The following is a 27521-nucleotide window of genomic DNA, read 5'->3' as shown; positions in this document are numbered from 1 at the left end:
TGCGGAAGCCTGCCCATGCCCTATGTCTTGGGCAGCTGGTGGGCCCCGTCCAGCTACAGCTACCTGTCACTCTCCAGCAGGTCCTCAGGAAAGCTTCCTGTTGAGAGTCGTTGTGTCCCCGGCTCTGGGGCATCATACTGATGGCTGTTCTCAAAGTGCTGAATGATGTTCCTCACACTGCCTGGCTTAACTGCAGGCAAAAAGAGAAGGAAGGGTACTATGCTTTCTGTCCCAGGGCCCTCACTCCCTCTAGCCCAGAAGACAGAGCAGTGAACAAGCACAGATGAGAAGCATGGCACCAGAAGACAGGGAACGTGGTCTAGTCCTGACTCCTCTCTGAGCATGCCCTGTGCTCCTGGATGGACACTCTCCCTTCCTAGGTCTTCTCTTCACACTCTACCTGAACACAATGACTAGGCTTTCCTGAAGTCACACAGCAGGTCTTAAAAAAAAAAGAAAAAAAGAAAAAAAGAAACCCAGGAAGACCAAAAACACAGTTACATGGAGTCTGTCCATGTTGCCAAATCTCGGGCCCTTTTCAAATTTCTATCCCTTTTACACGCTCCCCTCCCTGCCCACAACTCTCCATCCCGTTCCTCCTGCCAGCTTTGAGCTCCATCATTAAAGAATCGATGAGAGATGACCTCTTAGGAGCAGATGTAACACTTTACTCTCTTCTGGTATTTGAATTCTAGCTCTTTTCCCAAGCTAACAGCTTAGGGAGCCAGTCTTGTTCAAGAACAAGCAAGGGACAGAGAGGGAGGAGACGCTAAGACATAACACTTGGAAACCCTGCAAATGGGGCCAGAGAGGAGATAGAGAGTTCTTCTTCAAGTCAAACCTGAGTCATGTGAGGTTAGAGCAGGGCTTGGGAAAGTATCCCAGGGAACTGGGGACATCAAGACTGACTTTAGAGATTCTACATGTACAGTTTAGACTCCTTGTCTGAAACAGACCTCCTTGTTGCAAAATCTGACTTTCACAGGAAGATTCCCAAGCCCGAGAGAACAAAAAACTTCTGTCTATTCTCTTCTACACTTACAGCCCCACCCTTGAGGCAGATGGCTAGGGTGGCCCCTTTCTCACACTTTCTAAGTAAGTGGCTGGGTGTATGTTTAGCAGGGCTGTTACTATCACTTGCTTTTGTCTAGGACCTGTCCTAGACTGAATGTGCATCTGGCCTGGGGGTCACTAAACTCAACGGTCTGTTGTGCACCCATGATGGCCTTGTCTGGGTGATTAGGTAAGAACCTAGGGATAGCCTAAACTGACGGCAGAATCTCCTACTCCTATCTCATGGGCTACCTGAAAAATGTCTAGGCATGCTCTGTGCAGAGTGTGGCTGTGGCAAAAAGCACGTGTAACCCTGAGATCTGGTATGGCTAAGTAGTGCAGCGGAACAAGGAGGAACAGAAAGGAGCACATTTTTATCCAGCCAAGTTTCACTAGTAGACTCTGCTCCCCTTCCTCCAGTCTCTGAATGACAACGGAACTAAGAAAAAGTGAATTGTGTGGGCTGGAGTGATCGCTCACTCACTGACGTGCTTGCTGCATGAGTGTGAGGACCAGGGCTGAACCCCCAGCACCTACATAAAGCCAGCGTGGTGACAAGTGCCTGTAATCCCAGTACTAGGAAGATGGAGACAGCCTGCCTAGCAGATTGGTGAACCCCAGGTCCTAGTGAGAGAGATCATCACAAAACAACAAGGTGATGTCTCACGAGGACTGACACTTGAGGCTGACCTCTGACTTCCACGGTCCCCCTGCTCATGAATTATGCTATCAGCAACCAGACAAACAGGTGATAGCAGATGATTGTGTCAACTGAGCCTTCCTAGCAGTGGGGTCTGATGTCCTAGAAATTTTAGAAGCCCAAATCCAGTCAAGCAATCCGAGTGATAAAATCTGAATTAAGGAACACATGGATGGGGTATGGGGCTGAAGAGGCCCAGCATGGAAGGAGTATGCACTGCTCTTCCAGGGAAACAGAGTTCGACGTCAGCAACCAGATCAGGCAGCTCAGAGCTGCTTGAATCTTCAGCTCCAGGGTATCTAATTCCTCTGCAATCACCTGCATTCACGTGAACATACCTACACACACAATTAAAAATAAGAAAAATAATCCTGAAAAAGGAGAGCACATAGACCCTTGCCATCTTTATCTTGCTCTCCTGGGCTCCGCAACCTTACTCAACCTTGTGCATGACTGTTCTCTCTCAAGCTGACAAAGCAAGCTCCTTCAGTGGGACTGCTCAGCTTCGAAGAACCTGGAGTGCCTTAGACTTTCCTTGGCAGGGCAAATGAGAACTGATCTTGGCAGTTATGAGCCTGGAGCTGGGAACGCAGCTCAGAGGTAGAGTAGCTGGGTTCCAATGATGGGCCTGGATTTCAGGGCTATTCTTTTGTTTTTCCACATCTACAGTTCTTTTTTCAAGAATTATTTTTATGGCTTAAGATAGCATGATATGTCAGTAACTTAAAATAAGTCTAAAGATACTATTTTAAAATGCCATTTTTACATAAAATTAATTCTAGCAACAGAATCTGACTGTATTCCATTCTCTTTCTCTATGCACAAACTACTGTAGAACCTAGAAGACATTTTTTGTACCTTTTTTAAAGACAGGATTTCATGTAGCCCAGGCTATGTAGCTGAGGCTCATCTTGATTTCCTAATCCTTCTGCTTTTACTTCCCAAGTTCTAGGGTTATAGGACTATGTCACCATGCATAATTTGAAAATATCATTTAATTGTATACACATGGACCTCACTGATGGAAATTTGCCTGATCCTGTGACATTTTGATAGAGGCTCTAAGTTTCTGATGGGTTAATATGTGTAATTTATTATTATTTTTGCTGTGCTGGGGATCAAAGCCAGGACTTTACACATGCTGATCATATGCTCTATTGCACCACCCTCATAGCCCTATATCAATTACTGTTTTTGGAGAGAGAGAAAGAGAGAGAGAGTGTGTATGTGTAACCTAACCTTGAAAGTTATTCCTCAGGAAATGTCTACCTGTCCTAACAGGGTCTCACTAATGTGGAGTTTGCTGATTCAGTTGGGCTGGCTGGTCAGTGAACCCTCTGCCTCTTCCTCACTGATGGATTACACATGCATACCACTCTACTTGGCTTTTTAAAAATTAATTTATTTAATGTATATGGGTGCTCTGCCTGCATGTATCTCTCTGTACCACTTTTGTGCCTATTGCCACTGGAGACCAGAGAGGGCCTCAGATCCCCTGGGACTGAAGTTACAGATGGTTCTAAGCTGCCATGTGCATTGTCAATCAAACCTGGGTCCTCTGGGAGAGCAGGCAGTGCTCTTAGCTACCGAGTATCTCTCCAGCCCCAGCACACCTAGCTTTCTTATGAGTATAGGGGATCAAACTCAAGTTCTAATGCTTTTGTGGCAAGTACTTTACTGACTCAACTAAGTAGTCTGGTCTGGCTTCCAACTCAACATCCCCCTTCACTACATTGAAGGGCCTAAGCAGGAATAGGTGATACAATAAAAGAAAAATTATAATTTTTTCTTTGTAATTGTAATTTAATTTAGCAACTTGCAATTTAATTAGAAAAAAAAACTATTATTTTAACTGTCAATGAACCCCTGAGGCATTCCTGTTTCTATCTCCCTGCAGTACACACTGCAGTCTAACAGGGTCTACACAGTCTCCCAAAAGCTTGCATGTTTACAGCTCGGTCCCAGCTAATGATGTGATTGGAAGGTGGTAGTGTTTTAGGAGGTGTTAGTCTACTTAGAAGGAAGGAGGTCACAAGGAGATCTATGCCCTTGAAAAAGACACCTGCACTCTAGCACCTTCTCCTCCTACTTCATTTTCTCTGCCACATGCCACACACCGCTGCTACAATGTTCTCCCCCCCCCCCCCCCCCCCTCGTTTTGTTTTTCTAGAGAGGGTTGCTCTGGCTGTCCTGGATCTCACTCTGTAGCCCAGGCTGGCCTTGAACTCATGGAGATCTGCCTGCCTCTGCACTGAGTGCTGGGATTAAAGGTGTGCTGTCTAGCTACAATGCATTTTTTTTTTTTAAACCATACCACAAAGCAATAGGGCCTGGATTATGGACTGAAACTCTGGAAACTAATAGCCTAGACAAAAACTTCCTCTTTTTAAGTTGTTTATCTCAGATACTTTGTTACGGAGACAACAAGCTAACACACCTTAAAGGGCAAAGGCTAGGCCAGGGGAAGCTGCAGCGACAAGGCTGGTCTCTGCCAGAACTCAAGGGAACCCCACCTGGGGGAGGGGGTTCCCACCCAGAAGAAACCAAGTAAGGTAAAAGGTCTGGCAGTCACCACAGGGAAGAAGAGATGCCAGCGGTCTGTGCCACAGAGGAGCTGTAGCAGAAAGGAGGAACACGCAAGAGATGAAGAGAAGAAAAGAAGGGAGGAAGGAGGGACCAGAGAGGACCAGATGGAAAAGGGACAGCAAAAATTCCGAGGTGGAAAATTGATGCTAATGAGAAGATAAACCCGAAGAAAATGGTCCTTTTACCTTCCACAGAGGACAAGGGAATATGAAATGCTAAAAGAAAAACAAAAGTAAACCATGAAAAGTCAATTTAATGTTGCAAGAGTCAAAATAAAAACTGTATCAAGCTAAAAAATGAAAAGGTAGTAACAAAAAAAAAAACCGAAACAGATCTGGAAGAGTCCCTTCTTCCTCACTGCCCCAATGCCACCGAGTTCAATGCAGGCCAAAAGCACTACGCAGATGCCCACGGAAGCTCAGGGCTGACAACACTGACAGTTCTAAACATCTGATACACGGCTGATGAGAAACCAACGGGGGCCAGTGCTTTAGTTACCGATGGCATCATGGAGCTGGCCCACCCCGGCCGGTCCTACTTATCAGTCACTCAAACCCCTCGTCAAGGGCCCAAAACACAAGGATCACAGAACCCCAGGGATGAGACCGGAACTACAGATCACCGGGGCAGTCTTTCCAAGGCAGAAGTTCTTCCATAGAGCTAGCTCTTCAGTAGCTACAGTTGCTTCCGAGTTCCCGGACTGAGACCCAAGGGTAAGCTCGGCCCCTCTGGCTCCTCACACTCACCTTCCCTCACTGAGACTGCACTAGATGTGGCAAGGGGGGGAAGCAGCAGTACTAAGAGGAAGCCACAGTCTCCAGGGTTGACTGAGGCCTTAGCTCTCAGAAACACAGCAAGCCCCTCCTCCACTTCCTGTGTAGGCGAAGAGCTGAGTTCTCTACCAAAGGATGGCCAAGGCTTTTGCTCTCCAGAATACTCACTGCTCTGAGAAGAGCTTTTGGGCTTCCCAATGTATCTGAGGATGGGGTTCCGCTTCTTGTCCTCCAAGGCATCCTTTTCTTTCTTGGCATTGCTGCTCTGCTGAGACAGGAGACACTAGTTTGGAGGTGGTTCCAACACTCAGATACGACTGCTAATCACTCTTGCCCTGTTCAAGACCGGCCCTAAACAAATAACTGGAAAGCTGACTCAGGGTTCTATCCTAATGGACTTGCTCCACCTATGGTCGGGTTTAGAGAAAGGAGGGGGATGTAGCGGGAAAGCTGTGAAATGGCTTTCCTGGTCTACACAGCACGAGGACTGCTCCAAGTCAGCTGTGTTCTAGGGCAGCTCTGTTACCTTCTTGGTCTTAGGGAAGAAGGGCAGCCACTTGTCCTTGTCAGGAGCAGACTGGGCCTTTTCTGCTGTGCTGACGGGTCTCCACTCCGGAAGACGGATCCCAGCATGGCCCATGTAGGTATTAAGGGCAAAGTCCATGGGAACACTGCAAGACAGGAGTGTCGTGAACCAGGTCAAGTCATGTTTCTTAATAGAAGGTTGAAGGATCAAAACCCAGCTCAGGACAATCTCCTCACAGCCATCTCTTGGAGAAGGAAAGGGGTACTTATGAGCTAACATATTCACAGTGAAGTCTGGATGGCCAAATGTGACAGCAGTTAGAAGCTGGCCAAAAGCTCTTCATTGGTCCCACGAGCAATCTAAGCAGTACTCTCTCCCCCTGAAGGGATGATGGTCAGGGGATGGGAATACAAAGTCCCTAAAATCTAAGGCCTGGAGGACAGGTTAAGTCTGTAGCCAACACCCTCAGACATATACATGGGGGTCTGAAGTGGGCATACTGCCTTCGCCTGCCCCCATCCTGAGAACGAGGAGAAAGAGAGAGGAAAGGGCAGTCACGGCACCTCTAATTGCCGCAAACAAATCAAACTGCCCAGAGCTCTGTGCTCACAATGCATTTGGCAGATTATCTGCTCTGTGAAGCCAGTACAGCAACTCTCCCACTTGGGCTACATGGCCCATCTCTTCCCTTACAAAGTGTGTGCAGGCAGGGAATGCAAACACATTTTAGGCTGACAAAAAATAATAAGGTCAATATGTAAGATTTAAAAAAAACACAAAGGAGATGCTTTTCCTCTCTGCTGGAGCCACCATCACAGACCGATTCTAACACCATTATTTCTTCGGGAGCTGAAATCTCTCTTCAGGGAAAGAAGTGGGAAGAGAGACTCAGGGGTATTGTGGGAAGACGTACAGAAGCACGCCTGGGAAGCCAGGAGCTGAGGGCCAGCCTGTCACACCAAGGAGCAGACTCATATACCAGGCAGTACTCCTTATGCATGAAGGATCTGGACCTTCTCAGTCCTGCATGTTAACGGCTAGTTACCTGGGAACTGACCCTGCCCAGACTCATGTCCTAGAACATTACAACCTCCTTGTGGGGAGCAGAAATAAAAGGCACAGGGGAGCTCAGCCCCACTTCTTCCCACCTTGAACGCTGCAAATGAACCACACTATGGATTTGCTCACCTCCGGTCGTCCTCATACTTGGACCTGTAATGAAAGAGCAGATGGCTCAGACCTTGAGATAGGCTGTTCTCTGGGCAGAGGTTGGAGCAAAGAGGGGGCTGGGAGGGGACACAAGGTCATAGCTCTGGAGCCTTTGACGCTCAGGAGGTGGGAGTTATTTCCTCAAGGATTCAATTGGCAATGATGACAATGACAGTGGCATCTTTCTAGTACAAAGGGGGACAGCAAATCCAGCCTCGGCTCTGCGTCAAGTACAAAGTCATCAGAAGGACAAGATGAAACCTGGAGACCGCATCTAGGCATCAGCAACCAATGTTTGGGTATTATTATGGGACAGACATTTTTATAAGCTATTTATACACAAACCCATTTAATTTAAAAATGATGCACAAGACTCCCATTTGGTAAGAAAGAATTACATTATTTTAAAATAGAAATTACTGTAAGTTGGGTCCCTAGACTCTCCCAACAGGCTCAGTCAGCTACTGCTTGCATCCCAGAAGTAATTCGTGCCACCTCACTACTGAAGGCCAGGAGGCTGGATTGCAAAGGCCATGCTTTCTGTGTGACTTTCTTTCTAATCCAGATTTCCTATCCTTTCTTCCCCGTCTTCTCCACGCCTCTTTCCTCTTTCTTTATTATTCATTAGTACTAGGGGTTGAACCTAGGACTTGTACATGTTAGGCAATCACTCTACCTCTGAGCTATATCCTTATATCCTCCACCTTTAATTATTATTATTATTATTTATTATTATTATTATTATTATTATTATTATTATATATCTTGATCCTACAAAGTTTGGCTTTGAACCTCTCAGTAGTTCAGGGAAGCCTTGAATTTTGTCTCAGCCCCCACCCCCTTTTTGGTTTTTTTCAAGACAGGGTTTGTGTACGTAGCCCTGGCTGTCCTCGAACTCAGAGGACACTACCAAAGTCACTCAGGCTAACTTTTGTCATTTAGTACATGAGGCCCAGAGGCCTCTGACTCCCAAGTCTGGGATTAAAGGTGTGCACCACCACTGCCTGGCACCTCAGTCTCTCAAAATAGCTGGGTTTATAGGCGTGTGCCACCAGGCTCAGCTGTTTTTTATTCTTTAGTGAGGTGGAACCCAGGGTCTTGTGCTTGTTAGGCAACTGCTCCACCACTGAGCTGTAACCCTAGCCCCTGCTAGCCCAGCTCTGTCACCACATGACAGAGTCACACAAGCAGCTGTGTCTTCAGAACTGTAGTTTGACATGTCAGAGAGACCTCAGACTTAACACGTCCCAAACTGCTCCCTGTGTTATCAACTGCACCTAGAGTGACCGATGGTCTTTTTAGTGCTTTGGTAAGAAATCCCTGGACTCTCTCCTTTGACTTTTCTTCCATACCCCACACTCAAGTTTTAGAAAGTTCTCTTTGGTTCTGTTCCTCAACTCCACCAAGAGCTATCACAACGTTCATGGCTGCTGCTTTACTATCATTTGTAGGGATTTCTAGGAGAAGCCTTGCAACTGAACTTCTCGGCTTCCCGTCTCTCTCTCTTTTTTTTTTTTTTTTTTTTTTTTACACATGACGTTGTTTAATTAGGTTGTTAGCAATTTAGAAAACCAGTTTGTGAGGATACATCCCGTTCGTCAGAGAGAACTGAGATCGCAGGTAGCCCTGGAGCTGAGGAACAGCTTTGATCTTTGGCAAAATCTGCGAGTCCACAGCTTTCTGATCAGTCTTTCACTGCTCTGTAATCTCGTATTTCTCCTTCTCAGTGTTGAAGATCTCCCCCTCCTGGTGCCTGGGCTTGCGCAGCTGCTTCTTCTTGAAGTAAGTGTCAGTCAGGTGTTTGGGGATTTTAACCTTGCTGATGTCAACTTTTGTAGAGGTGGCGATGACAAATTTCTGGTGTGTTCTTCGCAGAGGAACTCTGTTGAGGGCAAGAGGTCCAGTCACAAGTAGCAAGCCGCTGGCCAGCTGCTTCAGGAAAACCACTCTCTTGCCCCTGTGGCGCCCTGTGAGGATGATCAGGATGGTCCCAGGAGTGATGCTGGCCCGAAGCCTTCTCACGTGCTGACTGAAGGGCTTTTTGCCATGGCTCAGCAGCTTCCGAGGCACATCTTCGGTAGGATAATACCTGGGCATTTTTCGAAGCTTCACCACCCGGGTCCCGCCGTTCTTGTCACCACCAACCGGTTTTGTGACAGTAGCAAGGACCTTCTCCTTTTTCTTCTTCTTTTCAACCTTGGTTTTGGCCGCTGAGTACTTTCTTTTGTACAAGGCCTTTCTGGAATACATAGCAGATCGGGAGTACCTGCCGATCCCTCGAACCAGGACAGTGCAGCCTCCTGCAGCTCCAACAGCTCCTCACTTGCTAAGTGAAGACTACAGTCTTCCCCACCGCGCTGCCTCTCCCGTGACCTGGCTCCATCCCTTACTTTTCTCTCTGCTCTTTCTACTGCTCCCTTTACTGTTCTTCAGTGTTGAGCACATTCTACCCGACATCTTCTCTCTGCCACGCTCTTTCCCAGATGTCAAGGGTGATTTGGTCAGTCTCTTTCCCAGGTAGCTCCCCTGGGCTGGCCTATTTAAAACTCCGGTACTCCAGCTGTCTGTACCCTGTTCTGTTTCCTCCACAGTGGCATCTCACACACACTGCCAGTCCACTCACTTCTCACATAGTGCCGTCTCCTTCCATCATTACATAATCCCCACGAAGGAAATGGCCACTTTGTCTACTAGATGCCGCATGCACAAGTGTCTGGCGCAGTGGACACACATACGATACTTGCCAAATGGAAAGGCTCATGTTGTTGACACTACCAAGGTCACTCAGGCTAACTTTTGTCATTTAGTATGTGAGGCCCAAAGAGACAGAACAGATTGACTAGGGTCACTCCTGAGCAGGAGACAATACCGGGAAGAAAAGCTCTCTAGGCTCAGAAGTTCAGTCATCAATCCTGCCCTGGGATTCAACACATGTTTTAGAAAACGGGACTCGAGGGACTGGGGAGATGGCTCAGTGGTTAAGACCACTGGCAGCTCTTCTGGAGGACCTGAGTTGATTCCCAGCACACAGATGGTAGCTTATAACTGTCTGTAACTGTAGCTACAGGGGATCTGACACCCTTTTATGGCCTTTGTAGGTACTGCATGCACATGATGCACAGACATACATGCAGGCGAAACACACACATACATGAAATCAAATGAAAAACAAAGAGAAAACAGCACAGCAGGAGGAACTGTGCCGAAGCTCCCAGGAAGGTGCTCTAGATTTCTGTTGTGCTTGTGAAAAACTGGCCGCTTTCCTGAAGCCAGTCCTGACCACTCCTGAAGACACTTCCCTCCCTGGGCAGGCTGCAGTCTCATCTGAGTATTAGCCATGAACTCAGAGGCTAAGAAGGAGGAAGATCGTAACAGGGCTAGAAGGGGAAGCAGAAAGCTCACTGTATTCTTGGAGCCTTGTGTTGTCACAACCACCAGTGAACTGTCGTCAGAGCTCTAGGCCTGAGAGTGGAGCCCTCAGCACAAGAAATGCAGCAGGATCTCCTGTCTTCTGGTCAAAGAGATCATGCAAGATGTAGAGGGAAGTAGAAAACAGTCCTACAAGATCTGCCAACCTCTCTGGGAAGTTCAGAGGTACCAGTGAAATCGGATACTCACAAGATATCTCCAAGGGCAGCCAGTTGCTTCTCAGCCATTTGGCGTTCTCGAAGAGGGTCCCCATCCAGGTCCAGTAGGTCATTTTCACCATAGAGGCTGCCCAGCCCCAGAGTGCGCTTTGATCTACACCAGAGATACAACAGGGAAACACATGTTATACTGAACATGTGTGTTCACAGAAAGGGAAAGTCAGACACACACTCCAGAGGCGCAGAGAACACTGAGGGGCTCTGCAAACCTATAGTCATTGATCTGTTCCTGGATCTCCAGCATGACTGCCTCCTGAGCTTCACAGAGAACACTTCGAGGCTCCTCGCCATTCCGCAGGCGCAGGTCTGTAGTGGGAGGGCAGGGAAGGCAGAATAGGTGAGGTTGGGGGAGGAGGAGAGAACTTCTGAGCACCTTAAGTGGTGTTTGCATCCTGTGAGGCTGCGAGGAAAAACTGGCTTTTTGGCCCATTAGTCTGAAAGCAGTGGAGGCCTGCATTTCACCCAGACAATGTCTTCTTTCTTAGTTAATTAAAAACATGTTTCACTTATTATTGCATGTGCTGTGGTGTGCATGTGGAGGTCAGAGGACAACTCTGTAGAGTTGGTTCTCCCCTCTCACCTTTATGGATTCCAGGAAGTGAACTTAAGTTGCCAGGCTTAAGACTGAATCATTCTTCTGGTCCTATCAAAGTCAAGGACAAAATTATTCTCTGGATATCTAATGCTTCATGAGAGGAAATACGGAAGCCCCTTCTCATTGGGTATATGCTTAAATGTCTGCTGACACCACCAAGCAGTCTTCTTATAGACTTATTCTTTCTACTGCCTTGACACCATTTCAAAGGCCTAAAAAACCAGAAGCCTCTCACACTTCATGGAACCAAGAGGGGTGCCCGTCCTGTTCTGCCATCTAGCATCGTGCAGGCTGGCCCAAGGCCTTGGAAATGGCAACCTCGTTTGTGTTCTTGTTCTCTTGTTCTCTCTCTCTCTCTCTCTCTCTCTCTCTCTCTCTCTCTCTCAAGACAGGGTCTCACTACATAATCCTGGCTGTCCTGGGACTTACTATGTAGACCAGGCCTCGAATTCACAGAGCTCTGACTGCTGCCTTCTGAGTGCTGAGAATAAAGGCATGTGCTACCATGCTGGGCCTCTCAGTCTGTTTTTGAGCAAGTTGCTCTGTGTGTACATGTAGGTTGTCTTCCCTGTGTCTTTGCCATTAACTGTTTCTTTTCAAATGCAGACTCCCAGTTCCAGCTTATAAAACACTACCTGTGCCTAACTTCTCAAGGTGTTCTTTTTTGAGACAGAGTCTCATATATCCTGGACTGGCCTTGGAAATGTGCTGTGTAGCTAAGAATGATCTTGAACTTCTGATCTTCCTGTCTCTACCTCCTGAATACTTGGATTACAGAGGTTTGCCACTATACCTGGTTTACGGGGTACTGGGATTCAAACCCAGGGTTTAGTGCATGTTAGGCAAGCATTCTACCAACTGAGCTGCATCCTCAGCCCCAAGCTGCTATCTTCTTTACACTGCCTCAACTATTCTGGAATTGGAAGGCACAGCATTATCATCCAGTCCTTGGTCCCCACTCTGACTCTGGTACTCCTGTTATCTGTATTGTTATGGAACTTAGCAAACTAAAACCCAACCACCCTAGAATCAACCAACTGAAAAATCCACTCAAAACAATATTCCAGAGCTTCTGACTTAGCAGGTAGGATGGAGTAAGGCTTGGTCTCTGTAATTTTACAAGTTACCTTTATCAATCTGTCCTTGCTTAGAAATCCTTGGTTAAGTTTAATTTCTTCTTCATACAAGTGAGCCTACAAGGTAAGGTCCAGAGGTCCCATGGAAAGCTGGCAGAAATGAGCTCAGGTCTCCTAATGCCGATCCAATATCCTCCTGTGATAGGGCAGAGTGAGCTCTAGGGTGGTGTCTAATCATGCCTGTTCTAAGTGTGAAGTGTTTTGGAGTAACCATTTCTGCATTCTGCCTCCTAGTACAGGACAGTTACCCAGGGACAGGGACTCTGTCTCTTTGTCTCTGGTGTCTCCCGAGAGTTCAGTATAAAAAGGGCACTAAAAAAGGCAACCTGACCCATGAGTCAACTTACCGATTTCGGCCTGCAACATCTCAGGGATCTTCACTCTGAGAGGCTATAAAACAAAGAGTGGGGGCAGAAGTAATGAGGTTGCAAGCACCAAGCAGCCAGACAGGTACACAGGACCTGGTGATGATGCTATCTGTTCTCTTGTATACCTACCCTTCCCCTCTTGTTGCACGAATCCTAAATGGTCTTATAATAAAAACCCGGAGCCAGATAGCAGGGTGAAAGCTGAAAGATCAGAGAAGCAGAGCAAGTCACAGCCACCACCTCTTACCTCACCAGCTCCTCAGCCTGACAGAGCCTCTGTAAGAGAGTGAGCTCCTGTCTCCTCCCGCCTTATATTCCTTTTTCTGCCTAGCCAAATCACTTCCTGTCTCAACCATCCTAGTGCTGGGATTAAAAGTGTGCGCCACCACTGCCTGGCTGTGTCACCTAGTCCTGCACTTAGCATGATACTCTGGATGTGCCCTTAAATCTCTTGCCATGTGGCTGGATGTTGATGCGGTTTTGTAAATGATGGCAGAGAGTACTTGGCACTTTAACCTCCTTCCTCAAGACCCACTGAAGGCATAAATGCAAAACACCAAGAAAAACCAAATTTCCCTAACCTCATTAGCCCTCGTAGCCAGCTGCAAGAAGATAAAATCATTGTGGAATTAGTTTAGTTGATCAGACTATAAAGTCAAGATAATGAATGTCATCTGCAGGCAGATGTTCCAGGCAGGATCCTGATACTTCCCTGAGAACCCAGTTCAGATGCAGGGAGGCTCATTCCTCCCAGACACTACAAGCTTTCCCTCTCGACTCCTTCTTTAGGGGATGACAGCAAGTCTGGCTGAATCTCAGAAACTTGCACTCTCCTTGCCCCACTGACCCAGATCACCTGATGCTCCTGGGCCTGTCTCTTCACCCAGGAAAGGAAAGGCAGACAAGGTTTGGAAAGAGGTTAGAACCCTCTACCTCAGCGGTCCTCAACCTTCCTAACTGCGATCCTTCAATAAAGTTCCTCATGCTGTGGTGACCCCCCACCATAAAATTATTTTTGTTACTACTTCACAACTGTAATTTTGCTACTGTTATGAATCGTAATGTAAATATCTGTGTTTTCTGATGGTCTTAGGCGACCTCTGTGAAAGGGTCGAAAGACCCACAGGTTGAGAACCACTGTTCTATCTCTACATATTGTGAAGAAAGGTAGTGTACATTCTATATGTGGAAATAAAGAGACATACAGAGGAGAGAAATCCTTTAAATAAAAAAAATATTTTATTTTATGTGTTTGGGAGTTTGCCTGTGTGTATGTCTGTACAACATGTGGGTGGCTAGTGCCTGTGAAGGCCAGAAGAGGGGGTCATATCCCCTGGATCTGGAGTTACAGATGTTTGTGAACTCCCATGTGGGTGTTGGGAATCAAACCTGGGTCCCCTGGAAGAGCAACATGTGCTCTTAGCCCTTGAGCCATCCCCAGCCCTGGTGGAAGTAGAACTTTGAGAGGCAGGACCAGAATCCAGGATCTTAATTTCTTAGAGAGCAAAGGTCTTTAAAAACCTGTCTCTAGCTTTCTGGTGGTGACGACCTCCCTACGAGAACATGCCTCTTGCAAAAGATCTCCCTCATCCCTCTCCAGAAGAGGAGGAGAGGAAAAAGCACCTGGTGCAGAGCCCCGATTCCTACTTTATGGATGGGAAATGCCCAGGATGCTATCAAATCCCCGTGGTCTTTAGCCATGCACATAGGGGCTGGAGAGATGGCTCAGAGATTAAGAGCCATGCACAAACAGTAGTCTTGTGTGTTGGCTGCCCCAGGGTCCAGTCAGCCTATAGAAGGAAAAGCAAGGCTGACAGAAGGATGCTCCTCCAGGAGGAAGCAGCACTGGACACACCTGGTTCAAGATGAGTGGGAACCAGCCCAAGAAACACATTTTTGTTAAAACAAAACAAAACAAAACAACCTGTCTCTACTTGGCCTGAATATTTTGTTTGGTTTTCCTCTGCTTGTGATGCAGAGTATGGAATTGTAATCCAACCCATGACAGCCTTACCGCAGTTTTCGCTAGGAAAATACTCCAGATGTCTTTCCCCAAACTTCTTTGGAAATCTTTGGAATTTGTCTGTTGATAAACTTCTGAACACAAATAAAAAAGCTGGAACGACAGAGAAACTGGGTTAGAGCAGTGGATCTTCATCGGGCTGACGTTACCTGGAGGATGTCTGGTAATGTCTCAAGACATTCTGAGTTGCTGAATTTACTAGGGAGTGGTTCCTACTGTCATCTAGGGGTAGATCCAGTAAGTGGCTAAATATCCCCAAATTAAGATCAGCTCCTACAACAAAGAATTCTCCAGTCTAAACTGTCAACAATGTTGAGGCTGAAAACCTAAACAATTTCAGTTTCCTTCCCATGAGCATGTTTCAGGTCGATCATTCCTCTACTCTGTCTCCTTGCACACTTGACATTGTTAGTGGTGTCTTCACTTGTTTATATATTGTTCCTGGAGGGCTTTTGTTTTGTTTCTCTTGGTGATATGCTTTGTCTTTTTCAGGAATGCGTCTGAGACTAAGATGCATTTGGGACTAACAAACAGGTATTCAATGAATTCCCTTTGTTCAAATCAATGTTCATTCTGGACTCTAATTGTGGTATTTCCAGAAAGAAAAAAAACCGCAACTCATTCCTTATACTCTGGAGAACACACCACCAGCCTTCCTCTACCATCAACCAACCCTTGTTTCTACACAGCTAGGAGGAATGAGAACGGCTGTAAGTGATGCTCTGTGCATCACCTTGGGGCACCGTGGACTTCATCCATCTCCTCAAATGCCTTTCCTCCGCCCCTGAGACAAGGTCTTATTGGGCAGCCCTGGCCTGGAACTCCATTTGTAGACTAGGCTGGCCTTGAACTCAGAGAACACTTGCCTTTCTTTCCTGAGTGCTGAGATTAAAGGAAGGTGCCACCAGCCCTGCTGGTATTTCTTCTTGCCATCACCTCACATGGAAGACTCTTTAGTGTTTTGCTCCTGCTAAAATGCTTTATAGCCACATTGCAAATCTGCAAGGGTGATTCTCTCAACTCCTCAGTCAGTCTGTATCTACTTTCATTTAAAAACTCTGAAGACTTCCTAAAATGATGGAGAATGACAGTGTTCCTGGCCTAGGTCTTCTTGATATCTCTCAGGGTACAGGAATGGCTAGCCACATGATACAACAGGTGTCATCTTCTTATCTGTTTTGTCTGTCCTTGAGATGCCTGACTTTGCCTATGGATCTGACATAAAAACTAGATACACAGAAAGCTCAGGCACAGTGGTCGGAGATTCTCTCTGCTGTCACAAGCAGGCACTCAAGCAAGACTGACACTTGTGACTCACCAGTGGACCAGGGTCTGCCTGAGAGAAGATGTAACGCAGAAAAACTGCCAAGTGAGCTGGATGTGACTTCAGTTTCTCAAGATCTTGGAAGATGATGTCGCTCTGGAAGGCAGAAAACTTGAGAATGGCTAGGAGGCACAGAGATAGGGGACAGAAAGCCAACTTTCTTCTCACACTCTCTACTTTCTGGGCTCTGTTAGCTGAGCCTCCTTTCCCATAGGGTCATTTCATAGCTGGTGCCAATCAAACTGCTTCCAGTCAAGGGCAGTGTAGGAAAGCAAGGGAGGAAGATAAGAGGAGTAAACCAGAAAACTGTTACCTCATTGTTGAAATAACCAGGGTCATAATCTTCCTCTGGGCCAATAATCAGAGGCTTTGGGCTTTGATCTACACCCTGAAGGAGAAAGAGAGTTGAGACGTAGAGATGAGAAATTACAGAAGCCATGGATTCAACTCCCTCAGTGGCATCTCTTTAGGCCTAGCTCTAGAGAGGCCATTCGGGTCTACCGGCACCTCCAGGTTCGCACAGATGTATCCATTTCCACTTGCAGAAAGACAACCGCTTCTGGGTGGGGCACAGCGCACACAGAACTGCTTGGTCACATGACACAGGAAGATGGGCAACAGGAAAAGGTTCTTTCTGTTTGCAGAGGATGAGGAACGAGTGTCCTTTAACAAACAGCTAGCTGACAGCACCTAATGGACCACTGGGCTGGAGACTTGTGGTTTCCTAAACAGACCAAATCCCCACCGTTCTCCCTAAAGACACTCTCCAAATCTCATCCTGCAACCACCACAGCGCTGCCGACTAGTGTGGACAAGCAAGCATACGGAGTAGTAACTGCTAGAGACATCAGAGCAGATCTGCTCTCCCTCAGTGAGGAAGGACGGGGCTGATCCTCCTCAAACACTAACTAACGTGCATTATTTCCTTTGTCTGCTCTAACAATCTGTGGTAGATCCTTATTACCTGTTAAAACACAAACCCTTTATCCCAGTTTTTCTTTTTCTTTTCTTTTTCCATGAATTTTAATAAAATACTAATCCTAACTGACATACCAGTAATGACTCCAAGAGACTTCATACTACATGAACTTTTCAAATGCTTTATACATCAGATTGTTCTAAAGGTTCCCTGAGTTACCAAATGTGTTTTTTTGTTTTGGAGACAGGGTCTCACTATGTAGCCCTGGCTGTCCTGGAACTCACTCTCTAGACCAGGCTGGCCTCAAATTCACAAGGTCCTCTTGCTTCTGCCACCCAAATGCTGGGATCATCACTGTTTTTCTAGTGACTGCACTGCCCCATCTTTAGTGATTCTCTAAGAAGGCTCTGCTCTGGAACTACCTACTCTACTCGGGTTCTTTCTCAAGGAGCTCTCCCTAACACTTTCCTTTATCTTGTTTTTCTGGACAGCCACCTACCTCTAACCCCAGAATGACTGAAAGACCCTGAACGTATTGGAAGAGGGAGGCCCTGAGAGCCTCTCACACGTCCAAGACCCTCCAGCCTTGAATCACCCAGTCTCTGAAGCCCACGCTATCTAGATCCCTAGGCTCTGGCAGAAGCACCAACAAGACCAGATTTTAGCTTGCTCGCGGAGACTTTTTAGAAATAAATTTATTTAAAGGAAGTGTTTGTACAAGTATCTATTGGATATCCAGCATACTCCCCTGCTCCATGCTTTCCCCTGTGCCTCTTCCTCCTGTTGGTCTCCTTTGTCTCTGGGGACAGTCATGTCACAGACACAATACATGATTTTCTATATCTACAGAAAGCCAAAAAATAGCAGGCGAACAAAAACATACGCTATTTGTCTCTTTTAATTTGTTTTTATTCTTATAATTAGCTCCATTTGCATCAATTTTTATGCAAATGACAAGAGTTGGTTCTTCATTTTGGCTGAAAAATTCCACAGTGTACACGCACTACATTTCCTTTATTCCTCTGTTGCTCAACACCAAGGCTGGTTCCATAACTCAGCTACTGTGAACTGTGCTGCTGTAAAAATGGACGTGCAAGTGTCTGTAATCTGGAGTGGTACAGACCATCATTCGTTATAAAGCAATATTCTCTAAGATCAAACAGTCCATCCTGCAGGAAGCTCCTTATGACTTGGGAAGTAAACAGCTCAGAAGCTTCAGGAAAGTCCTGGGGCTGACCAAATGCACCAGGCCACTCCTTCCCCAGGCATAGAAAAACAGACTGCTGAGAAACACCCTCAGGCCTGGAAGAGACACTCTTGTCAAGTTGATTGTAAGTTATACTCTAGGTTTCCAGCTTTCATGCTAGGGTGGGCTTTTGATGATGCCTCTATCTTTGAATATTTCTGCTCCTAAAACTAACTCTTCACCCATACTCCCATAAGTAACACCAATAAAAACTCAAGTTCACCCAGTTAAACTTTGGTGGTATCCATACTTTAGTCTGCCGTCTGTTCTCTATCTGGGGTAAGCAGATGTTTGTTCAGGTTGCCCCAGAAATAGTGTCACATGACAGTCACACAGTAGACCTATTTTTAGTTTTTCAGAAATCTTCATATTGACTTCTACAGTGGCCAGGACTAGTTTATACTACCAGCAATATATAAGGGTTCCCTTTAGTCTACACCTTCACCACCCTGTTACCTGTTTTCTTAATGATTGCCATTCTGTATGGGATAAGATGGATCTCAACATCTTAATTTCCCTGATGGTTAGTGAAGTTGAATATCTTTTCAAGTTTATTGACCATTTGTATTCCATATATATATATTTGTTTGTTTTTTGTTTTTCAAGACAAGGTTTCTTTGTGTAGCTTTGGAGCTTGTCCTGGAACTCACTCTGTAGCCCAGGCTGGCCTCAAACTCACAGAGATCCACCTGCCTCTGCCTCTTAAATGCTGGGATTAAAGGCGTGCACCACCACCACCCGGCTGTATCCCATATTGTGCGAACTGTTTCTTCACTTCATTAGCCCATTTATTAACTGAGTTTTTGATTTCTTGCTGTTTTTTAAAGTTTCTCTTAGTTTTTTTTTTTTTTTACAGTATTTGTATACTTTAGGTATTTTTTTCAATTAGATTTTATTTTATTTTTACTTATGCGTATGTGTAACTCTAGTTCGAAGGGATTTGATGCCTTCTTCTGGCCTCTGAGTATGTATGTGGTACAGACATACACCCAGGCAAAATACTCATACACATAAATAAACAAAATCTTTAAAACAAAACAAAACAAAAACCCTCCCATTATACAGTTCCTTCCTTCCCCCCCACCTCCCCTTTTGAGACAGGGTCTCCCTACAAAGCTCTGGCTGTCCTGGAACTCACTCTGTAGACCAGGTTGGCCTTGAACTTACAGAGATCCACCGGTTTCTGCCTCCCAAGTGCTGGGATTAAAGCTGTGCACCACCATGCCCAGCTTACATTATAAAATTTCATTTTATAATGAAAAAAAATCAATTAAATACTAATAGATTCTACTTCATTACAATAAACACTGTTCTTGACCTTTACTACTGCTAAAATGATTCATCAAAAAGTGATAGTTTGGAAATAACACCTCTGAACTTCCTCACACCAATGCCTTCCAGGGTAAGAAATTTACCACTGGTTGATTGGGTGATTTCAGGTGAAGTGATATTTGGTGAGGCTGGAACAATTTTAGGTGGTACCTAGACATGACATTAAACAGTAGTCAGTCAAAGTGTAAGAGAGTTAATTTCAGTTCCCATTCAATCCCTTTGATTAATCCAAATAAAGCTTCAGCCTGCTTAGTTTATCTTTATATCTTCACAAAGGGAAATTCCACCTCAGACTTAATTACAAGCAAAAGAATCTAGCTAGAGTGAAAATATGATAATATATAAAATTTATGCATAGATAATAAATTTAAATAGATAACTTTTGTTATTATTAAAATATTTTAGGTTAAATTTAAATAATAAATTTTATGTGTTTTTATTAATTTCTTTATTTTTATTTTATGTGTACAGGTGTTTTGCGTGCATGTATGTCTATATACTCATGCATGCAGTGACTGTGGAGGCCAGAAGAGGGTGGGAGATCTTCTGGAGCTGGAGTTACAGACGGTTGTTGTTCTGATTAGTTTTATATCAACTTGATAACACACTAGAGCCACCTCAAAGGAAGGAGCCTCAGCTGAGAGAAAATGCCTCCAGAAGAGCCAGCTGCTGGGCATTTTCTTAACCAGTGATTGATGAGGGAGGTTCCAGGCCATTGTGGAGGTGCTGTCCCTGGGCTGGTGGTTCTGGTTTGTATAAGAAAGCAGGCCAAGCAAGCCAGTAAGCAGCATGCCTCCTTAGCCTCTGCATCAGCTCCTGCCTTCACATTCTTGCTCTGCTTGAGTTCCTGTCCTGACTTCCTTTGATGATGAACTGTGATGTGGAAGTGTAAACAAATAATCCCTTTCCTCCCAAAGTTGTTTTTGGACATGGTGTTTCATCACAGTGATAGTAATCCTAACTAATACAGTTGTGAACTGTCATGTGGATGCTGAAAACCTAACTTGGGTCTTCTGGAAGAACAGCCAGTGCTCTTGATTGCTGAACTATCTTTCCAGCCCTGAATTTTATGTATTTTTATAATTCATGATACAGTCACATAATTTGGGAGCCAAAATGATACAAAGGGTAAATCAATGACGTCTCTCTTCTGTTCTGAGGCTCTGGAGGTGCTAGCCACCAGCTTCTCATGCATTCATCCGGAGATGGCTCATGAAGGAGGCATCCTTTTAACATAAATGGCAGCTTTCTTTCTCCTTTATTCTGTATGTTTCTAGATGAGGCTTTACAAAATAATTTCTAAACATGTGTGCTGCCTTACTTACACTTACCTTGCATTTACAGTGTGTGGTACTGGTTTTAATTTGAAGCAATGACAAATATCCTTTAAAATGAATTTAAGAAAGTAAGCTTAGTCTGGCATTGTGGTACATGCCTTTAATGCCGGTACCCTAGGATAAGGGCAGGCAAATCTCTATGCATTTAAGCCCAGCCTGGTCTACACAGCCACTGTCTCTAACGAACAAACAAAAGGAATAAAAAATTAAGCTCGAAGAAAATACATTATAAGGAAAATAACACTATGCAACTGGAATGTGGATTTGGAAAAACATTAGTACAGTGGTGAATTTTACAGAATGCTGTTTTAGGAAGCCAGTGTCTGTTAGCATCTCTCTGTACTATGACAGGCAATCCCACCCATGGCTACACAGCTCGGGTTCTTTGAAGGATTTTGCCTTGAGCCAATATCCGTCTTTCTGAAATATTCCCAGACCTAGTCCCACCTTTGAGAGCAGGGCCTTTCAAGTCCCTTTTTGCACTCTTTGAGGAGCCTGAGGGCGGGGCTTGGAAGGCAGCTTAACAAGGAAAGATCGCAAGCATGCTGAACTTTTATTTGTTTTCTGTATTAGGATTCCTGTAATAAGGTTTATTATTTAACATACAAAATGGGTTTCATTATGACATTTTCATACAGTTACATCACTGTATTTCACTGTTATTCATCCCCTTGCCCTCAGTTTGACTGAAGCAAAGTTTTGCTAAGGGAAGGTAAGCATTCTGAACAGACACTACTTTTTATTCTATCCAGACATGAAAAGATCTACCAGCAGACTTTCCCTTATCTTCGGTGTCCTGACAGACACATCTACTGACTCTTCACACAGAAACCGATCTACTTGACTTCCCTCTTTTCTATTTGTGCTCTAGGTGACTATCTCCTTGCGGGTTGCCAGAGCAGAGTTTAGTCAGATTCTTCAAGATTACACACTGGTGACAACCCTAGCCTCCAGCAGAAAGACAAACTGGGGTGGTTCCCGTCTCACCTGGTCGTCCGGTGGGAACGCGGGTGCATCTGAGCTCTGTCGCCTGTGGTGCTGGGCCACTCTCGCCAGGACTACAGGGGAGGTCTGAGGGCTGTCTAGTCCAGGGTCGGACAATACTGAGTTCCGATTCATCAGAGACTAGAGGAAGAGAATTCTGTGATAGGAACCTCATTCAGACAACACTCTGGACTCAGCTTGCTTTGTAATGGTAACGCGCTGACACCCACAACATTTTTGATTATATATTACTCCACTAACCTTCTAATAACTCATGAGGGAAACTCAACCCACTTTTCCCAGGGAGCCAGGCCTCAGAAAGGTCACGAGAGTCACTGAAGGCCAAAGAGCTTGTGGTATATATTCAATCAGGAAGTTTTGGTCACTGTTCACACACTTCACTGCCAAATGTATCACCTTGCATGGATGCAAACTACAGGTCAGCTAGGCCCACAGTACACCCCACCACTCTCTGGTGACTTTCCCACACATCTGTTCTCTTACAGCTACCCATCATTCTCTCCCCAATAGTCAGTCACCAGCACTCAGACAAGGAAATTCCAAATGTTACCTAAATTACATTTTTAGTATGCTTTTTTAAAAAACACTTATTTCCATGTTTAATAAGTCTGGCTAAATAGACATTTTACTGTTGTCATCATTCTGCCACTCATTTTTATATTCATAATCTTACATGCCAACTGAGAGCATCTGGAAGAGAGGTAACCTTGGAGATTAAAAAAAAAATCTGAAAATTCATGGCTGAAGTAGAAAAAGATGTGCAGCAAAGTAAGTAAGCATCACACCTGACTTGGTGGGGTTCACTAACGTGCTGTCAAAGATGAGTCCAGTGATAACACTGGCCACCTCTTCACCTTACACTTTACACCACAACAGAGCCAATCGCCTGTGATAAAATACAAGCCGGATGTGATAATCCAGCAGAAGGATGCATGTCAGAGCACTTCAGAACCAGACACAGTGGCTAGACCCCTAAAACTGGAATTGTAGAGGAGGTGTCCAGATGACCGGCCAGGGCCTTCAGCAGCCGGCGGGCAGCAGAGCCGTCTCGCGCCCCGGGGTGGGAAACTGAATGCACACATTTTAAATGGGCCCGTGCCTGCCGGCACTCACCTCACTGATGGAGGGAAAGCGCTCTGTCCCAGAGTCCAAGCCACTGTCGGCCTCCTGGGAATCCAGAGAGAGGCGGCCTGAGAAGAAAGCAGTTCAGACGGTTTAGAAAAGATCTCAGGCCTTGAGTGAAGAGCGGCCTTTATTCTGGGCACCAGGCAGGAAGGGGGGCTGCCGCCTTCCCTTCTCTGTCAGCTGCCCTTCCTTCCACTCGTTCACCTCAGGACCTCTCCTCACAGCCAGCTTCTGCCTCCATCTGCATCTGGGCACAGAACCCGTCACCTCCTAAAATAAGACCTGGCGTCCTCTTACAGCCGCTCTTGGTCTCCAGCTCACTCCTAACTCTCTTTTTGTCACCAGCCCTCTTCGTAAGAATTTGTTAAGCTCTCAAGTGCCACATCTGTCAGGCAAGCTGCTGTCTGGACCCGTCACCCCAGGAGCTCCTGTTTCTTACTTAGCCATCGCTTATTTCTCTACATCCAACTGCCCTGTGTATGGGTATCGCTTTTTCCTCATTATTCTAGAATCTGCCCTATTGGGAGAGACCAACGTAGAAGAGAACTCGTATATACCAGAGGACCATGGGAACTTACCTTCAGATGTTCTCTGGCTGGTGTCACCGTAGAGTGGAAGAATGTCCTAAAAGAGAAGACCAGAGGGTAGGAAATGTCTCGGAGCCTCCCCCTCTCCTCTTTCCTTCCTCCAGTCAGAGCTGTGCTTGCTTTCATAGCACATGGCCACTTCTGCTTTACTGCTGGGAAATGCCCCGCTTTATATGTGCAGCCTGAGGAGGTGGTGACCCCTAATGGTGGAAAGGAGCTTTACCATCATTGTAAGAATTAACGAAAAACCTCCCTTCACTTTTCACCCTGGACTTCAGAGGCTTTATTTGGGCTGGATACAGGAAAGGATTTTCTAACCATCAAGGAATAAAAAAAAATCCCAAGCCTGCACTGAGGAAAGATGTTAAATATCTGTGTCGGGGCTAGAGAGATGGCTCAGTGGTTAAGAGCACTGGCTGCTCTTCCGGAGGACCTAGGTTCAATTCCCAGCACCCACATGGCTGCTTACAACTGTTTGTAACTCCAGTTCCATGGGACCGGACACTCATGGCAAAACACGAATGGACATAGAATAAAAATAAATAATAAAAAGATTTTTTTAAAAACCATTCATGTCGCTGGGCGGTGGTGGTGCATGCCTTTAATCCCAGCACTCGGGAGGCAGAGCCAGGCGGATCTCTGTGAGTTCGAGGCCAGCCTGGGCTACCAAGTGAGTCCCAGGAAAGGTGCAAAGCTACACAGAGAAACCCTGTCTCGAAAAGCCCCCCCCCCCCAAAAAAAAAAATCCATGTCTGTGGGGAAGTACTGGTGTTGGCATGGAGCTCAGTCCTTAACTGCATTCAATCTTTCAGCAACTCCAGGTAGAAGAGGTTATTCCCATGATACAAACAAGGAGACAGAAAGAAGCTCAGATGTTTACTGATCTTTCTAAGCCACATTGTAAATGAAAACAACAAAACAAAAAACTAGGGCTAGAGCTCTAATGTCCTGATTCTCAACTCAGAATCTCAGGTTCCTGTTACACAGACACCAACAGTGGCAGCACCCACGCACGTGTGCACACACACACATGTGTACACACACACACACACACACACACATGCGCGCACACACACACATGCGCGGTGCTGGTGGCATGCTTCAGTTCAGCAATATCTTACTAGGTGGATTGTTGTGTCCTTCTATAAATGAGAAAATGAAGAGAGGCTCTTAGTGGTTAGGTTACTTGGCCATGAGTCTGAAAGCTGAGGGGAACAAGACCTGGCAATCAAAACTAGATGGTCTATGTCCATAATTTAAGCCATCTACCATATGATATGAAAGTTCCTTCAGAAACGTGAATTTTTAAAGTTTTATTTGCCTATGTTCTTACCAACTTCAGAACAGAACAGTTTAAAAAGAAAGCCAAATGCCTTAATCAAATTTCAAAAAATATTTTAAAAAGATTGATTTATTTTTATTTTATGTGTATGGGTATTCTGCATGCATGCATGTATGTGTACCATGTGTGTGCTATGCCCATGAAGCCAGAGGAGGGGTTGGGTCCCCTGGAAGAACAGCTAATGCTCTTAACTGCGAGTCATCTCTCCAGCTCCACCTTAAACCATTTCTATGGGTTAGGGAAACTACTGTCTTGGATACCATAATTTCCTAATGTCAGTACTTATGCTTACCAAAGAACTGAGGCTTGATGGATATAAGCAAGATAGTAAAGTCCCCGAGGAGAAGAATAGATCAACAACCTCCACCTGTGTGGCATTTTCTAAAAAGTACATTTGGCTCCTTCTCAACTGACTAACCGAGGCTGACTTGGAAAGACTTGGGTTCCTTTGAGGAGATCCTTAAAGGAAAGCTACCAGACGATGCTGAGTGATGCCAGAGTAGGAATACACACTCTTGAGGAAACTACTCAGAAGGGAGGAGTAATTAGTAGACGGAAGCAGACTAGTTGATTTCTATTTCTTCTTCTCAGTAGCAGGGCATGAAACAGGGCTGTGTCTTTCTATGGTATCACCGGTAGTACTGCAGTAGGACTCAGCTTCTTTGGTGCTCATCCTGCCATGGCCCAAGAGGCTTTCTGCTCTGCCTTTCTCCTTCTATACTGGTCCCTCCGCATGGTGCTGTCCCTGGAGCAATGCCTACTACCACTCACTCACCACTGAGCCACCAGTCTCCTGCTGGATCTTCAGCTGTAACTGAGTGACTCGCCGCCGGGCACCTTCGATTTGCTCTTCTAGCAGGCTGGCGGGGTTCCGACTATACACCTCACAGATACGCTAGGGAGGGGTGAGGAGAAAGAGGAGGAGGAGGAGGGGGGGAAAGGCAGAGGAGTGGTTAGTAGAGGATAGATGACTTACCAGCAGTAAGAACAGGCAGCTATCACAAAACAGAGAAGAGAAGAGATTTCTGTCTGCTAGTAGATGCTTGCATCTACTTAGGATTATTTAGGATCATTAGGATTAGATCATTTAGGATTAGAAAAAAAAGAGGTGACTGGTGGGAAACAGAATATATGAAACAGCTGAAGAAAGGAAAAAGCCAAAAACATCAAACCAAAAAACCAAAAGACCTTCCTTAGTCTGACCTACTTTTTAAGGGTTGGATGAGGTCCCACATCGTACATGAGATCTTCCTCAACTTGCACTTGTGTGAAGTATTGAAGTGACCATCCAGATCACTACACAGAAAATGTTATGGCAAACCTAACATAATGACAATGTCAACTAAGGAGAGGAAAAGCTTAATTAGAGAAGCCAGAAGCCTTGCTTCATTAGAAGTGTCTGTTCTACCTCCTCTAAAGCATTTACAGCAGGCAGCAGAGCGAGAGCTCAGGGCGGAGGAGACTGGCATTGTATCTTGGCACCTCTGGCTGTGTAGGCTTAGGCAAGCTTGACTACATCTGTCAAGAATGGAAACGACAGTATCTGTATCATGAGATGACCCTAAGATCTGAATAACACCGTCTAACATGCTCGCCAGAGTGGCTGTGGCGGTGATATGCTTTTGTACAAAGGAATCAGCAGTAAAACTTACTAAACGAAGATGTTAGGTTTATACATGAACTGACTTCATCTGAAGCTTCCAGCTACCTGCCGACCTTGTTAAAATTCCTTACATTTTAGATTTAATCTTTTCCATGCCTATCAAGCCCCAAACATTCCCTGTCTCAGCAGATCATATTATCTGAAAAGAACTCTTCCAACATGACTCCATTTCAAAACATCTGCATCATCTGTTCTCCTGACTCAGAAGTCAAATTCCTGAGCACTCTGAACCACCGATTGCTTTGAGTCTTTCTTAGACACCATTCAGATACCCTTAAAGTCTTTTTCAAGTGGTTCCTTCCCTTTAAAGACATCTACATTCCCTAAATTAAAAGCAAACTTCCACAATACAATTTTTTCTATCAATCCAGTTTTTTTTTTTTTTTTTTAAGCCACAGCCCATTTTTTCTTGCTTTCCTCACCACCTCAGCAGCTACCCTCCCTTTAAAAGATCAAACAGCAGCAAACGATGTGGAGATCAGAGGTTGGAACAGTACCAGAGCTCACACAAATCTTCAATCCATTTTTAGATATTGCCTCTGTAACTTACTGTGTTGTTTTCAGCCAGATCCCAGCTTCAATGACTATGCTGTTGCTGAGGATACCCTAATCTCCTTTCTCCAGAGCTGTTTCCAGAGGATATCTACTTAGGTGCCTCACAGGCAGGCTTAATTCACCGAAAGCTGACCTTCATTTCTGTCCTGTAAGTCTTGCTCCTGTGACCTATTTGACTCCACCCATGGCACCCCAGGCACCCAACTCACAGTCATCCTTTACTATTTTTTTTCTCCTTACCAGATGGTAAGTTTCCCTAATGTGACTTCCGAGACGTCTCTTTCCTGTTCTCTCTTGTTTGTTCTAACGTCTAGTTCTTGTCAAATCTGTCATCATCTCCTGTATACTATGGTAGCGGCCACCAAAGTTTCTTTATGTCAATCACTTAACACGGACTTATTTTTATTTCTTTAGCGTGTGTGCACGTGCCTCAGTGTATGTATGTGCAGGTACCTGCAAAGGCCAGAAGA

General features: G+C 45.4%; 2 protein-coding genes and 1 pseudogene across 11 annotated transcripts in view; 1 reads left to right on the top strand and 2 right to left on the bottom strand.

The window, feature by feature from the left end:
* The window catches only part of Arhgef11 (Rho guanine nucleotide exchange factor 11), a 116997-nt gene that overhangs the window by 16083 nt on the left and 73393 nt on the right, over window positions 1-27521 (bottom strand). For 4 of the 10 annotated variants that reach the window (XM_037206743.1, XM_028857633.2, XM_037206748.1 and 1 more), the window contains 15 exons: window positions 25609-25728; window positions 23483-23528; window positions 22893-22969; window positions 21762-21899; window positions 16254-16328; window positions 15935-16036; window positions 14608-14709; window positions 12573-12615; window positions 10704-10800; window positions 10466-10588; window positions 6827-6850; window positions 5639-5783; window positions 5281-5380; window positions 4525-4554; window positions 64-190 (listed from right to left, as the gene is read on the bottom strand). In XM_037206743.1, coding sequence (XP_037062638.1) covers window positions 64-190; window positions 4525-4554; window positions 5281-5380; window positions 5639-5783; window positions 6827-6850; window positions 10466-10588; window positions 10704-10800; window positions 12573-12615; window positions 14608-14709; window positions 15935-16036; window positions 16254-16328; window positions 21762-21899; window positions 22893-22969; window positions 23483-23528; window positions 25609-25728 — 1349 coding nt within the window. The remainder of the gene's footprint in view (window positions 1-63; window positions 191-4524; window positions 4555-5280; window positions 5381-5638; window positions 5784-6826; window positions 6851-10465; window positions 10589-10703; window positions 10801-12572; window positions 12616-14607; window positions 14710-15934; window positions 16037-16253; window positions 16329-21761; window positions 21900-22892; window positions 22970-23482; window positions 23529-25608; window positions 25729-27521) is intronic. The other 6 variants (XM_037206744.1, XM_037206745.1, XM_028857636.2 and 3 more) reach the window with 6 other exon arrangements.
* Window positions 8377-9161, bottom strand: LOC114683349 (60S ribosomal protein L6). The gene has a single exon (XM_028857643.2). It carries the CDS (start codon window positions 9095-9097, stop codon window positions 8540-8542), a length of 558 nt encoding a protein of 185 aa, XP_028713476.1. The 5' UTR covers window positions 9098-9161; the 3' UTR covers window positions 8377-8539.
* On the top strand, window positions 14073-14586 carry LOC114683359 (annotated as a pseudogene).

The sequence above is a fragment of the Peromyscus leucopus genome, chromosome 6 (genome assembly GCF_004664715.2).
Source record: "Peromyscus leucopus breed LL Stock chromosome 6, UCI_PerLeu_2.1, whole genome shotgun sequence".
Taxonomy (NCBI): Eukaryota; Metazoa; Chordata; class Mammalia; order Rodentia; family Cricetidae; genus Peromyscus; species Peromyscus leucopus.
The sequence above is the reverse complement of the archived record's forward strand: the minus strand, read 5'-3'. Positions and strand labels throughout refer to the sequence as shown.